The sequence below is a fragment of the Ceratotherium simum genome, chromosome 10 (genome assembly GCF_057802395.1).
Source record: "Ceratotherium simum simum isolate JZ-2026a chromosome 10, ASM5780239v1, whole genome shotgun sequence".
Lineage (NCBI taxonomy): Eukaryota > Metazoa > Chordata > Mammalia > Perissodactyla > Rhinocerotidae > Ceratotherium > Ceratotherium simum.
In genome coordinates, this window is record NC_141909.1 from 5,902,804 (window position 1) to 5,918,427 (window position 15,624).

General features: G+C 36.7%; 1 protein-coding gene across 2 annotated transcripts in view; it reads left to right on the forward strand.

Moving 5' to 3' along the window:
• NALF1 (NALCN channel auxiliary factor 1) overlaps nt 1–15,012 on the forward strand; it is a 629,879-nt gene extending 614,867 nt beyond the window's left edge. Inside the window, exons 3-4 of one of the 2 annotated variants that reach the window (XM_087435865.1) lie at nt 11,027–11,072; nt 12,806–12,893. In XM_087435865.1, coding sequence (XP_087291991.1) covers nt 11,027–11,049 — 23 coding nt within the window. In that variant the 3' untranslated portion in view covers nt 11,050–11,072; nt 12,806–12,893. Of the gene's footprint in view, nt 1–11,026; nt 11,073–12,805 lie in introns of both variants that reach the window. The other variant, XM_004423164.3, reaches the window with a different exon arrangement.
• The last annotated feature ends 612 nt before the right edge of the window (nt 15,013–15,624 follow it).

Here is a 15,624-nt window from a genome sequence, read left to right on the forward strand (position 1 = left end):
AAAATTAGCACATTCTCTAGTGATCACTTATTTTATTATTTGTACCTTGAAAAAAAAGTGGACACAATTTGGATACCAGTACTGATTTTGTATTTTTTGTAGGTTACTTCTAAATAGATTCTAGGTTATATTCACGTGAAATCACTATTGCAGCAATGTAAAATGAAGAGATCTTAAAGATGAATCACTAATTTCAAAAACTATTTTCTGCAACTCTAAGGAATTACATGCTCGCAGCAGACGTCTGAGCCAACTGGTTATCCCCATTCCTACGTATGCAATGGTGGTGTTTGCCCACAAAAACCAGGATCTACTTTCTAAAGACATTGAATGAGCTACTGAGATGGATGTGAGGAAGGATCTTATTAATGACTTTTGGGAGTGGTGGAAAGGAGCCACAATTTGTCCACTTCATCCTCATTCACTCACTCTAAGGAGAATTCTGCCTCTTGAAGAGACTTGACAATTGAAGGAAACAAGAGGTAAAAATCTTATATGGATGGACCAGGATCCACCCAATATAAGCTTTTTGGAGAAAACAAAACAAAACAAGAATACCAAGGTGAAACTGGGGGAAAGGATTGATTATCAAAGCAATGCTTGAAGGAATTTCTCCAGAGTAGAAGAAAACCATAGTTTCAGATTGAAAGGGCTCAGCAGGATAAACTATAAAGAAACCACATGTACACATATCATCCAGAAATTTTAGAATAAAACACATATATGGAATATCCAAAGAGTTTCATAGAGGATAACAAAGCTAAACCCTCAATGAAATGAGAAGGATGTTAATATCAGTGTGGTAGGCAGGATTTTGGCTTCCATGATCTTCTTTCCTGATATTATGCCTTTGAATACTCTACATTACAAGGCAAAAAGAACTTTGTATATGGAATTAAGATTTCTAATCTACTGACCTTAAATTAGGGAAATTATCCTGGATTATCCAGGTGGGCCCAATGTAATCACAGAAGAGACGGTTAGAAAGACGAGGCAGAAGGAGAGATCATAGAAATGGAAGGCCTGGAAAGGAGGCAACTCATTGTTGCTAGATTTTAAGATGGAAAAAGGGACCATGAGTCAGAGACCACAGGTAGCCTCCAGAAGCCGAGAATCTCCACTCAACAGCCATCAAGAAAACAGGGATCTCAGTACTATAACCATGTGAAACTGAATTCTGCTAACCTCCTGAATCAGCCTGGATAATCAAGGCCAACACCTTGATTTTAGCCTCGTGAAACCCAGAGTAGAGAGACCAGTCAAACTAACCCAGGCTTCTGACCTACAAAACTGTGAGATGATAAATGCATGCGATTTTAAGCCACTATGTTTCTGACCAATTTTTACAAGAGCAATAGAAAACAAATACAGATTTTGTTACTAGAAGTGAAGTGCTGCTGTAACAAATACCTAAAAATGTGGAAGCGACTTTGGAACCAGGCAGTGGTGGAAGTTGGAAGACTTTTGAGGAACGTGATAGAAAAAGCCCAGATTGCCTTGAACAGGATGTTAGTAGAATTGTGGGCATTAAAGACTGCCAGTGAGGGCTCAGAAAGGAATGAGGAAAGTGTCAATGGAAATTGGAAACATGTTATATGGTATCAGAAAGCTTAGCAGAATTGTGTCCTGCAGTTATAGGAAAGGCAGATTATAAGCGATGAAGTTGGCTCTATAGCTGAAGAGATTTCCCAGCAAAGTGCTTAAGGTGTAACCTGGTTTTTTCTTGCTGCTTACAGTAAAATGCAAAAAGAGAGAGATAAATCGAGAGAAGAACTGTTAAACAATAATAATCCAGGATTTGATGATTTGGGAAAATCTTAGTCTTCCAAGATGGCAAAAGATAAAAAATTTGCTATCAGAAAAGCACACTCTAGAGAAAACAAAATAAAACAGAACAGAACTGAGGGTGTGGCTGTACAACCATTGCTAATACCTTGGAAAGTTTGATAGGTCAGAGTATTAAGTCACACAAACGACTCTTTGGGGAGATTAAATTTGTGACTCATAGATCCCCTCAGCCACGGAGAAGTAGCCAAAAATTGAGAAGGGATTATCTAGGAAAGATCTGCGGAGGAGGAGCTTCTTGTCTAATGAAGTGAATCCTTGTGACATAGAAAACAATCTCACGAAGTTATTGAGAATTTTATATCAGCAAAAACATTGCCAGCTTGGCCTGAAAGAGACAGAGGCAGGATGAAATGAAGACTGTTGGACCCCCAAAATTCTACTGGCAGGAAACATGCTAATGAAATTACTCATTTGCAAATACATGCTACTTTTCATAAAAAAGAAAGGATAAGTCAGAGGGCAGAGCTCTGAGCCCAGAGGGTGGAGCTGAGAACCACAGAGGATTATTCTTAGGCCTGGAAACCAAGTGGAGTTTGTGCAGCTGGACTTCAAAGTTGATTTGGACTGATGACCCCTATTGTCTTCCATTTTCTCCCTTTTTGAAGCAGAATGTCTCTATTAGGTATGCCTGTCTCACCATTGTTATGTTGGGAGCAGATAACTTGCTTTCTAGTTTCACAGAGAGGAAATTTGTCCCAGGATGGATTATGCCCAGAGTCATATCCATACCTAATTTAGGTGATTTAGATAATGAGATTTGGAGATTTTGAACTGATGAGATTTAGAGATTTCTGCACTTTGAGTTGATGCTGTATTGGGTGGAGACTGTTGGAACCTTGGGGTAGGGTGAATGTGTTTTGCATGTGGCGTGGATGTGAATTTTGGGGGGCCAGAGAGTGCAGTGTGGTAGACTCAATAATCCCCCCACCCCAAAAAAGATGCTCATGACCTAATTCCCAGAACCTGTAAATGCATTGCATGGCAAAAGGGATTTTGCAGATATGATTAAGGTTATGGACCTTGAGATGGGGAGATTATCCTGGATTATCCGAGTGAGCTCATTCTAATCACATGAACCCTGAAAAGCACAGAAGAAGGCAGAGAGTCAGTCAGAGAATCACAATATAAGAGGCATTAAAGATGAGGCAGAAGGAGAGGTCAGAGAGATTAGAAGAATGAGAAAGACTCCACGTGCCATTGCTGGCTTTGAAGATGGAGAAAGGGGCCATGAGCCAAGAAGTGGGGAGGGACAGCCTCTAGAAGCTGAAAGCTACCCAGCCAACAACGTGCAAGGAAATCATGACCCCAGTCCTATAAGCACAGAGAAACAAATTCTGTCAACAAACTGAATGGGTTTAGAAATGAATTCTTCCCTAAAGGCTCTGGCAAAACTCAGTTCTGCCAACATCTTGATTTTGGCCTTGTGAACACAAAGTAGAGAAACCAGTCAACCCTACTGGACTTCTCACCTACAGCACTGTGAATAAATAAATGAGTGCTGTTTTAAACTGTTAAATTTGTGGCAATTAGTTACAACATTGATAGGAAACGAATACGATCAGAATCTTCACCCCAACACTGGACACAATGACGGGATGAAGTAATGTCTCCAAAGTTACTAGAATAAAAAGATTGTGAATGTAGGCTCCTACACCCAGGCAAATTATATTTCAAATAGGAGAATGAAGTTTGTTTAAATTAAATATATACATACTTGAAAGTTTACCTTCCACATAGCCCATCTGAAAAATTAAAGTTTTACTCTAGCAGAAAAAAAGAGTAATCCAAGAAAGAGGACACAACAGACTCTCAATGTTGGTGGTAGAGTGAAAATAAATCATGAAATAATATCTGTGCCACAAAAATAAACTCTTCATATTAGAACATTGAATTTGGTGTGATTATGAAACTGGATGTGTTAGTGATATAGGGATGAAGGTATAATCTTTTTTCTGATTATATGAAAAATGAAAGACTACCACAACCTCAGAAAAAAAATGTGCAAGAGAATCATGAACCAAATAGAAAACTATCTAAAATTTTCATGATTTTTATGAATTGATAAAGTATAAAAAGTGATCATCTGTTTTGCATAATGTTTAAAATATTTTGAATAATATTCCTGTAAGGAAATGGAATTAAATGAACTCTAAAGATTTTTTTTTTACTTTCAATTTTCAAAATTAACATACAGAACAAAAACACATAGGAAAATGTAACTGTAGTTTTAGAACAGAAGCAATGGCTGGCCAAATTTGGGGATGAATGGGGTAAGAGAGAACTATAGGGACATGAATGTACTCAGCTTTCTCAGGTGAGAATAATTAGATATGATTTAAAACCACTGGATTAAGAAATAGATGTATGAATATGCTGTTTAGAGTTATAAAGATAATCACTCCCAATGTAAAAACAAACCAACAAAAAGCAAAACAGAAACCATTAAAAAATTGGATTGGATTATGGCCCCCCTAACGACCTTGTCTTAACTTGATTAAGTCTCTTAAGACCTATTTCCAAATAAGGTCACCTTCTGAGGTGCTAGGACTAAGGTCTTTAACGTATCTCTTGGAGGAGACTCGATTCAACCTTTAACACACAGAAAATGAAATATGAGACCTAACAAAATATACTTTACATGAAAGAAGGAAAATGGAGTTTAAAAGGCAGAATAATAGCACGTATTTGAGAAAAGTTACAAGGGTAATTTCAGACAGCATCTGCTTTCAATAAAATTCAAGGCATATAGACCCTTTAAAACAACAGGAGAAGAGTGAAAAGGGAATTTGACTGGGAAGCAGGCAAACATAACTTTGGATTTAGATTGAAAAAAGAAAATATTGCAGGCAACAAAAAAAATTTTGCAGATATGTTATACATGTATAGTATCAACCTCTAGAGATAGGAATAAGTAAAGGGGAGGACAAGCTTGAAGAATGCAGCGGCAAAGTTCAAGGTGGAGACCAAAACATAAAAATAGTGACAGGGAATGTGATACATTGAGAACATATGAAACTGAAGAAACAGTCAAAGAAATAATAGAAAAAAATCTTTCCTGAGCTTACGGACACTCTTGTTGGTAGATTAAAGTAGTTCTCCCCATTCTGGCAAAATTAAGGAAATTAGATTAAATCCCAAACATTCTTGAATTTTGAGAACGAAGGAAGTATCCCACAAGCTTCAAGAAGGAAAATATCATGTTTTACCAGGAAGAAAAACACTGACATCACGTTTCTCTTTCAAAAGGAGTGGACCAATATGCACAGCTACGTCTGTGACAGGGGAATCTTTCTGTGGTGTGGCTGATTGGACTGGCATTGATGAGCAAAACAAGCCAAGCAGATTTGCTTCCCCAGGAGGGTGTCATTGGAACCCAGCAGTCCCTGCCCATCTCCGACGGCAGTGATCTGAGAGGAGAGCTCAGAAGTCATCTATGTCCCTGTGCATGAACAGGCAGCCAAGACTTGCCTGCCGAGGGGGAGAGAAATGAGGAATGTGTGCAGCAGGAACAGAGATGCCAGTGCTGTGTCTCCTCCCTATTCTGATGGGCACACAATCTCGCATTTTGTTCTTCACGTTGCCCAGCATGCTCTCGGCCTTCCATTTCATGAAATAGGCTTGAATTTTTCTAATATTCCTCCCACCACCTGTTCTTGGTTTTTTGTTAGTTTTGTTTGTTTTTGCCTAAATTAGCTCCAGTGGGTTTCTCTTAACTGTAACCAAATAATCCTTGAATAAAATAGGTATAAAACAATATGCAAATATTATTAATAATTACTGGGAGGTAAGATATAAAATGAGAGTAATTTGACAATAAATGAGTGTAAAACATTGATTGTAGCCAAAAAATGATGCAGGACAAGGAGTTGAAGGAAGTAAAATTTTGTTAATTTCCTCATCAATGATCCTGATAATTAGACAAGTTTTGTTCAAGTGTGTGTGTGATTTTTTAAAAGATAAATTCTAGGAGAATTAATAATAGCATGCATTTAACAAATTATTAAAAAATATACATTTAAATATACTCACGCAGCAAATCATAAAAAACAAAGGGAACAATAAAGAAACATTTTTAAATGTTTGGAAATGTTATTATATGATGATGAAAGCAAGACCAAGCATTACAGATCTGACAATAAATGTAAATTGATTAACCTCTCCTTTTCAATCATTGTGAAGCTCTTAGATGTAGAACACAGCACAGAGAAAAGTATAAAGAGACCAAGAAAAATTAAAACAATGGACAAAGATATATCAGAAAATGTGCTAATATGTATAGAGATTACATTAACACTAAACAAAATATATTCAAAACCACAACAGGAACGAAATGAACAAAATGTCACCAAAAGAAACAAAAATTTGTATTTTAAAAATAAGAACAAAGAGTGTCATGTTTTCTTGATTAATTGTAAAAGTCCAGTGAATAATGTGAAGATTTATGAATTTTCTGTACCTACCAACATAGTAGCCAAATATATAAAGCAAAGTCATTAGAAATAGTTGTAGAAGATATATTTTTCAGTTGATGACGTTCTAAATAGGAAAATATATATACATATAAAGACAGCATTGTTAGCCAATGTTAGCCAAAAATAATAATATAATAATTTTATATACTACAAAGAAATGACACAAAGAAAACGATTGGGGAAAATCAACTTTTTAAAGACAATATTCTTGAACTTAATGTAAATAAAACTTGAAATTAATGAAAAAAAGTATTTTTGAAAGTATAACAAACAATTGAAATTAAAAGGAAATAAAGCAATAAAACACTCTTTTAAGTCATTTAGATAAAAAAGAAAATATAAATTGTAATTACGAAATATGTAAAATCGCTATATGAAAACATAAGAAAGTTGGCTAAAGCTATTCTCAGATGGAAATTTAGAGCAATAAATGTTTTACTTATTAAGGAAAAAATAAATTTAGATGAGTAAAGTGTCATTCAATTCAGTATAGTTAGAAGGAGACTAATAAGAGAAAATTAAACAAAAGATGAAGAAGGAATTAACATAATTGAAGAAATCAATGCTTTAGCAAACAGAATAAGTATTATCTTCAAAAGCTGTATCTTTGACAGTGCAAATAAAAATGGAAAAAAGAAGCTTGCAAGTTTTGTCAAGGACAAAAAAGATGAAATAGAAATAAAATATTAACAATGAAGAAGAGGATATAGAAAAATTAAGTCTTAAAATGAGACAATATTATGTATAACTCTACATTAATAAATGTAAAACTCTCAATAAAAGAAGCTATTTTTAGAGAACTATGAATAATCAAAATTGACAAATTAATACCCATGAAAGAAACTATAAAATTATACAAATTACCTTAAAGAAAGAAATTATATCCAGAAAGTTTTATAAATTCTAAGCCATGTAAATTGTTCTAGAGAGTTTCCAAAACTTTATAACTATATATAATATACATGTATATTATATTTATATTACATATATAATCTCACTTGGTAATATACATGCAAAATTTAAAATAAATACTGCCAAATCAAATAAAGAACAACAATGTAAAATACAATCTTACATAGTAAATATAATTTTATATACGAAATTTGTAAATTATATGCACACAGTGTGGTGTATATATGTGCATCTGTATTAATAAAAACAGTTGGGAAAACAAATTCCAGCAGTTTCTTCTTTTTTCTTTTTTCAACCCAACAAAGTCAGGTTTTGGGTGATTTTCCCACTTCTTTTTACTTTACTATTTTCTAAACTTTTGTATTCAGAAAAATATTGTAAAGTATATTGCTAGTTCAAATATTTGAAAAATTAGTCTCATATTTCTAGACTTAAAGATGGTAAATTACTGAGACAATGAAGGATTATATTTAAATAACATCATGTGTTTATTTTAAGGATTTCCTTAGAATATTTGATTTTCCTGTGCTTAGGTAATATTTATAATGACTGTACTAGAATAATTGTTTTGAGCTATGAAAAATAACATTTTTATGTGAGTGGCTTAAACTAACTGAAAACAGAAAAGGAATTTGAATTAGATATTCTTTAAAACCCTTCCTAATAATAAATTCTAATTCTACTATTTATCCCAACTTATAATAGGAATAATTATATGCACAGGAAAAATTATGTGAGATTTTACTATCTGCCAGGCACTGTTCCAAACAGTTTATGTGTATTATTTAATCCTCAAAAAAACTCCATGACGTTGGTACTATAAGAATAATAATTGCTATTATTATTATTATTCAATGTCAAATAGCAGGCAATGATTCATCAGAAATTGCAAATAGAACATTCTGTAAGCAAAATGTATCAGAAAAGCATTTCATTAACAGAAAACTTGCTTTTTACCTTTCCTAACCCCAATCACACATATATTTGTTCTATGAGATTATTGTTTGAGAAATTATTTCATTTGGAAATATGTTCTTATAGTTCTTTGAATGATGAGAAGGAGTTAACTGCCTAAGGTAGGCTTCCCCAGGAGGCGGGTCTGTGTGCAGGTGGTTTATTGAGAAGGACTCTCGGTACACCTGTGAGGGCATCCAGGCACTAGGATTCGGCAGAGGGAAAATATGTGGAGCAGAGCTGGCCCTTCACAGATGCCCTGATTACCGGAGGCGGCTGCCCAGGGGCTGAGAAACCTTAAGCAAGAGTGCTCTCTTCAGCCACGGTGAGACTCTGAGGCAGGATCCACCTGCAGGCGGCAGGACCAGCTGGAGGAGTGAGTCAGAGGTCAGTACAGAGCAGAATGAGGTAGAGAAAAGCACAGTAACCTTTTCTAGGCAGACTCCACAGAAGAATAATTGTTTTTAGGTAGAAATCTAAAAAGATAGAAGAATGGACAAGGAGACAACAACCAAAATCTCTTAGAAACTGTAAAGAAAATTGATGCATGCTAAAAGATTTACTGAAACCTAGAAAAGTGAATGCTAAAGCAGCAGAGAAGAAACAAAGAATCAACCTGATTTACGTCCAAGACCCTCTGAAGACTCCGGAATTGAGAGCATAAAGTGCTCTGCTCTCAATAAGGAATTCAGAGCAACAAAATAGGAGGACTGGGTGGAAATCTGTCTAAGAAGCAGTCAGCGCTCCATAGCCCATTCGCCCCTCTCCAACCTAGCAATTTCCTCCCCACACCCCAGGGATAATTGTTGGCATATTTCTTTGTGGGAGGGGGAGTATTTTTTGGAGATGGTTGGAGAAAGTTGTTGAACTGGGTCACACCATGAGGAGTTAAGCTTGGGGGACCAGAACGGAGATTAAATGAATGTACGCGCACCGAAGATTGAGACGCCCCCATCCCTAGCCCCTTCTCCCATGTTGCTCTCAGAAAACTGGCTGCCAGCCTTTACCCTCCTGGACAGATGTAATGGATATTTTCTGGGAAATCTGATCAACCTAAAGGGAAGAATTTTAAGTTTCTCCATCTAAACAGTTCAGGCAGGTCATCCTACAGTGCAGCTCACAGCCCACAACCCTCCTTAGGTGCCCAGATTCCAATACTTTTTAATACCCGTAGGCATTCAAAAATGTGCAGGCTTCCCACATAAAAAACAAGAGACAAAAAAAGAAGAAAAAACTGACTTGGAGAAAACAGAGCCTAGGTAGGGAGGAAATAAAACACGACACAGAAAAGTGCTGCAAATATCTCAGAGTGAAAAAAGAATATAGTGCAACTATGTAATGAGAACAGTCACTTCAAAAAAACCCCACCATTCAGAGGCCATAAAAGAATTCTTGGAAATTAAAATGTGATAGGAAAAAAAGAGGGAAAAATTCAATAAAATTATTACATGATAAAGCTCACCAAATCCTCCAGAAAGCAGAGCAAAGGGATGAAGCGGTATAAAATAGGGGAGGTGAGATAAGAAAATTAGAGGACAGATCCCAGAGGTCCAGCAACTAAATATGGGAGTAATGCTGAAATAAATCTGAAGGATAAGAATTTCCAAACTAGAATTCCATACTCAGCCAAACAATTGATTAAATATGAGGTAGAGTAAACACATTGTCAGGCATGTAGCATCTCGGAAATTTACTCCTTTGAGCTCTTCCTTATGAAGATACTAGATGCTGTGGTCCAGCAAGATGAGAAAGGAAGCAGAGGATACAGAAAATGGGAAATGCACAGCAGAGAGGCCGCAAGCATCCCCAAGAGGATGGTCCATTGGGGTTTTCAGGCTGGTAGTTAGGCATCAGGCATAAAAGCAACCAGTCCAGATGGTAAAAGACTCTAGGAGATGTTTCTTCAGGAAGTTAAAACTGAGAGAACTCCTGATTCAACTGAAACAACTGGCAAAGTATTTGGGAATGAATTAGTAAGTACATAGAAAACAATAAGATAATTATTAGCTCTAGGAAAAGCAGCAGTACAGGAACGGAAAACTACAGTTTACTACATGTCTGAGTGAAGAATTGTTTTTACAACAAGCTAATAAAGGGAACGCTGAGTATTGAACTTACAACCATGGAGGAGTGGGGGGGTGCATGTGAGCTGGAGAAGGAGAAGAATGAGTGTTTTACCTTCACATGTCCTAGGGGGAAGTCGATAGATAATGATAAAAAATGAAAAATCGAGAAAAGCATAAAACAGATTATTTACAGAAATGGAGCTAAAGACAGAACAGCTAAAAGAAGTTTAAGTGTTTGCTTCAGAGAAGGAAAAATTTGGGATGCGGCAGGTGGAGGAATTTTTTTTTGTTTTGTAAAATATCTTGTGGAATTATATGATTGTTAATATACATGCATGTATAACTCTGAATAAAAACTCTTATTAAAGAGATAGACACGGGAAAAAGAGAGAGTATTAATTTTGTCAGTCAAAAAGAAGAGTACATTTACTGACCTGAATGAACTGCCTTATTCTTTGTGAAATGACTTTAGTTATAAATCAGCAAGCTAGCTTCTGAGCAACTTTGGAAGAGCTTCTTATTCAGACGACATTGTTAAACATATTCTAACTATTAGCATTCTAAAATGTTGATATAAATGATCTTTAGATGTCTATTCTTATAATCTTAACCATAAACTCTCTTCGTTGTAGAATATAATTTTGGAAAACATATACTTCAATAAGTGATTAGTCTTCCAGAGAGGTATCTTTTATGAAAAAAGAAAATATCATACAATATAAATGTCAGAGCTACAGACCTCATTAATTCAGTTTTTTTTCATATTCTACCTAGGCGAAGGTGAAGTTTACCTTTGAATGCCTAAGAAGAAATGAATATTGTAAGCATCATTATAAGGATATCTTGGTCATTTCTTTAAAAGAAACTGAAGATTGCAGTGTATATATATTATTTAATACATTCTTTTTTATTAATCAGATATTTATTGAGTTTGTTCATGTAATAAGTGCTTGTTAAGTATCTATTTTGTTCAGGCTTTCTGGTACACATTGGGAACGCAAAGCTGAAAATATATAGTTCTTGCTTTTAAGGTGACAGATGGGTACGGAAATTGACATGAAAATGAGCAATTGTGATTAAAAGAATAAATAATAATTGCTCTATTGAAATTACACAAGTTACACAAAATGCAGCAGCAGCCCAGAAGTGTGAGTATAGATAGGCTTCACACAGGGAATTTCATGTGAGCTGAACTTGAAGGATAAGTGGGAGTTAGGTCTATGAGGTGATGGAGAAAATTCTAGGAAGAAAAAGCAGCATGGCCAGTGGTACAGAGATGGGTGAAAGTATCACATATTCTGGGAAGAGCCAGTCGTTCAGGATGGCTGGAGCACTGAGCAATGAGTCTGGAGAGGGAGGAAAGCATATTTTAGATTTTATTATTTAGGTGGAGGCATGAGACACTATTAATAGCTATTATTATTAACAGTAGCCACATTTTTCAAGTTATTTCTCTGTGCTAGACACTGTGCCTAGCATTTTACATACAAAATTGTATTTAATCTTTACAACTACTCCATCCTCATTTTTAAGTTTTTAAAGCTTGAGAGTAACATAATAAAATTTGTGTAGAAACTTTATTTTAACACTCTTGAGACAATGTTTCAGTCAAGTAAAAAAAAGATGGCTTATGCAACTATATAAAAACATTGTATGTAATATAGCAAGAAACAAGGTTGGAAAGATTATAGATAGCCAGATGTTTTCTTCTTTTCACCACTTTGAAAGTTTCCCACATATCCATTTATCAATTTTAAAATAAGAACAATGTGTATTTTTAGAGGAAGAAGGGAGAAAGAGAAGAGATTCTGTGAGAAGGGAAGAGTAAGAAAAGAGAATAAAAGTGAGAGAGAGAGAGACAGCTGGTCACTGAAAGGCACTTCTGGAAGGTATCGTGGAAGAGAGAAGACCAAGAACAGAGAGACTCCTGCAATGGTCCAGGCAAAAGATGCTAAAGGCTTCCATTTAGGTAGTCATCAATAGAATAGCCAATGGAAACTAAGAGAAAAAGGTAGGAACTAAATCAAAAGGAAATAGTTATGCCCACTCACCAAGAAAGGAAGATATAGGACATGGTAAGGTTTACCGGAGGAAGTGATTTATAAACATGGTTCCTATAGCTATGATGTTATGATTTGTTGGTTTTTTCACTTAACATAACTAGTTAATGTTACTCTATGCATTGCATTAATTAATCACATTCCTGTTAAAGAAAAAGGATGGTTGAATCTCCTTGGTCACCAAGTTGATCCAGAACCTCAGGTTCTGATTTCAACCTAATGAAATCTTTCATTCTATATTCATCACAACCCAGAACTTCCATGGTCTGACCACCAGGAATATAAAAAGAACACAGCGAGGAACTTTTAAGTCCTGGTTTGAGAGCATGGTTGACTATTGATCCAGATTGCATTGACTTGACTTTGCTTTAGAAAACGTTGAGTTGCTTGTAAGAACTTGTGGCTCAGAGTGTTAAACTTTCAGCCTCACTGGGCTAGGAGCGCTTCCTGCAGGTCTGCTCTCCTTTTGACGTCCCCTTTCTTCACCCTGCAGGGCTCTACGAAACCTTTCTAACCAATGATGAACCAGAATGCTGTGATGTCAGGAGAGAGGAGCAATCAAGCAGCCCATCCAAAGGGACGGTGGAAAAAAGTGGCTCCTGTCACAGGACGTCGCTCCCAGTTTCATCAGCAACAAGACTGTGCAACAGCAGACTCAAACTGTGTGTTCTTGTACTGATTCTCTTACATACAGTTCTCACAGCCTCGGCAGCACAGAACACGACGGCGCTGAGCTTCGGAGGCATCAACACGCTGAAAGAAAGCTCGACCAACGAGGAGTAAGGGAAGGACAGCGTCCCCAGAGCCGCAGCTGGCCCACCACGACAACGCAGCTGCTGTCAGATGCGACAGAGACGGGGTGCCTTTACCCTCCAGTCACTTCTTGCAAGGCCTTTAGGGTAAAATTTAAAAAGATGGGCCTGAATCCCAACAAGGACACAAACACAGCTTTTTATTGACTAAAAGGCTGTCGAGTGACTTAAATTTCTCACACCATTTTATACACTGTGTTTTAATGTTTGGAGGTTTTATTTGCTTTCGTTTTGATTTGGGTTTATTTGTTTATTTTTTGCACTTGTTAATACAGGATTTATTTTTGGGGATGGTTTCTCAGAGGTAAACTAAGTCTTTTCACTGTCTCTCTCTCTATATATATATTTCTAGTCATTGTGTGTGTTCATCAGATAGTTCTGTCTCTACGTCCTGTCAGTTTCTATTAGAGGAATGATTGCTATGACCTCACGGTATAGCAAAAAACAACAAAAAAATCATAAAAAAGAAAAAAGACAAAAAAAAGAAAACAGAAAATAAAAACAAAAAAATTCCCTAACTCTCCTCCTCCCCACGGAACCGACGCCCTCCCGGCCCGTCCTCCCTGGCCCTCTTCTCTCCCCTCAGCAGACAACATCGCTTGCTTCTGTCCGTGTAGCCACAGTGAGTGGGCGTGCACGCTCTGGGGGGCCTCTGAGCCGCTGTTGCACAAACCCGCAACGGAGCAGAACAAGGGGGGTCCTTTTTAGCTGAACAAGTGCTCTCCATAGTAGATGGAATCAGACAGTTAACACATTTTTATGTCGAAAACAAAATGAAAGCAAAGAAAACTACCAGGAGCTCTGTTGCTCCAGCTCCCGTTCCCCCAGGCCCAGTCCTTTCTCTCTGGTCGGGTGGCTCGGAGCGCCGCCTAGCGTCGGGATGTGAAGAGGTAGCAGGCCCTTCCTGGGGGACTGCAGTGGGCTTTCGTTGCAATTTCAGTTCTGTTGCAGTAATTTAGGAGCACATTTTGGCCATTGGAATGGGAACAAAGAGACTGAGGACACAAATCTGGATTTCTTTTGCCTCCTTTATTATTGTGGAGGAGATCGTAGAGATGCTGAAACACCTGCCCTATACAGAATATATACAATTTTACCCCAGTATTTCCCCAACATATGGTTTTAAATTATTCCAGGTATAAAGTGTATGCAATTCTGCATTATCACACAAGAGGAACTTCTTTAAAGAAAATAGATTAGCCATTTTCATTCAAGTGCAAAAACTTTATCACTCTAACATGCTCTAGATAGTTGAAGAAAAGAGGAGAAATCTGATCGCTCCGTTTGTATGTTTTCTTTTCGTGGAAACATTTCACCTGCTGAGTGTCTATGAATTTGCTTTCTAAAAAAGGCTTTTATGAGTTTACAGTAGAATCAGTGGAAGGAAGAGTTAATAAGGGCTGTTTTTAAAAAAAACAAACAACAAAATGAATAATTAAAAAAAAAACACTTTACATTCCTTCCTATTCTCTAACTACACTTGGGAAGTGCACTTCAGATATGTTTGATGTGTAGCTGGGAGATGAAGGAAAACCATAGAAAAAGTCCTCTTAGCGAACAAAATTTAGTTATTAACTTTATAGCTATGAAATTCCCCCAGGCATTTGTTTTTGTTCAAACAAACTTTAATCTCTGCATCATACTTAACCCTGCGACATGCGTACAGTATGCATATTTTGTTTTGAATAAAAAAATGTTTTGTTCCAGTCTGTTAAGAATATTCAAAAAATAATAAAGGTATTGCTTAATAAAATTGCTAGAATTGTTTAGCAGTACATGCACAAATATTTTACTAGATTCTTTGTTTTAATAGTGTTTTGTTGAGACTGAAAATCCTAAAATGGTCTGCGCAAATACAAAAAACACCAAAAATGCAAAAATCTCCAGTTTTTGTTCTTTTTTTAAAATTGTTTTTTTCATGCAAATGCAAACACACATTCACACATGCACACACACACACACAGTAGTTTTAATTTATGGAAATATGGTGCTATTTTGGGGGACATGAGTGGGTGGGGAGTGGCTGGGGGGGCATTAAATTGTTGCAATTGTTAAACACTGGTAGAAATGAGCATTTTTAAAGCCTAACTAGTGGTGGAATATAGCGGAATTGGGGGGAGGAGAGAAGTAAGGGGCATTGATTCGAGGGTGAGGGGTGGGTGATGACTCAGGCGGAAGAACGTAGTAGGTGAGCTCTTCTTCAACTGACCTCTCCCCGACTTGAAGAGAAACGTCCAGGAAAAAGCTTGTTAACGACCTTTGTCTGCCTCTGCTGTGCAAAGGCCACTCCACTGTCCTTTTCTTCAATGTTGCTCCTGCTGCTGTTCACGCCAGAGGCCTTTCCATTCTTTCAGGAAAATGACACATCAACATGGATGCAAGTTCCAGCCACTCTGACTGGTATGCTAAGAAGTTACCATTTCTAGACAATGGGCAAAATGATGAAAAACAGTATCCCTCAACAAACAGGGTTTCATTTTCTCTTAATATCTTTTGCAAC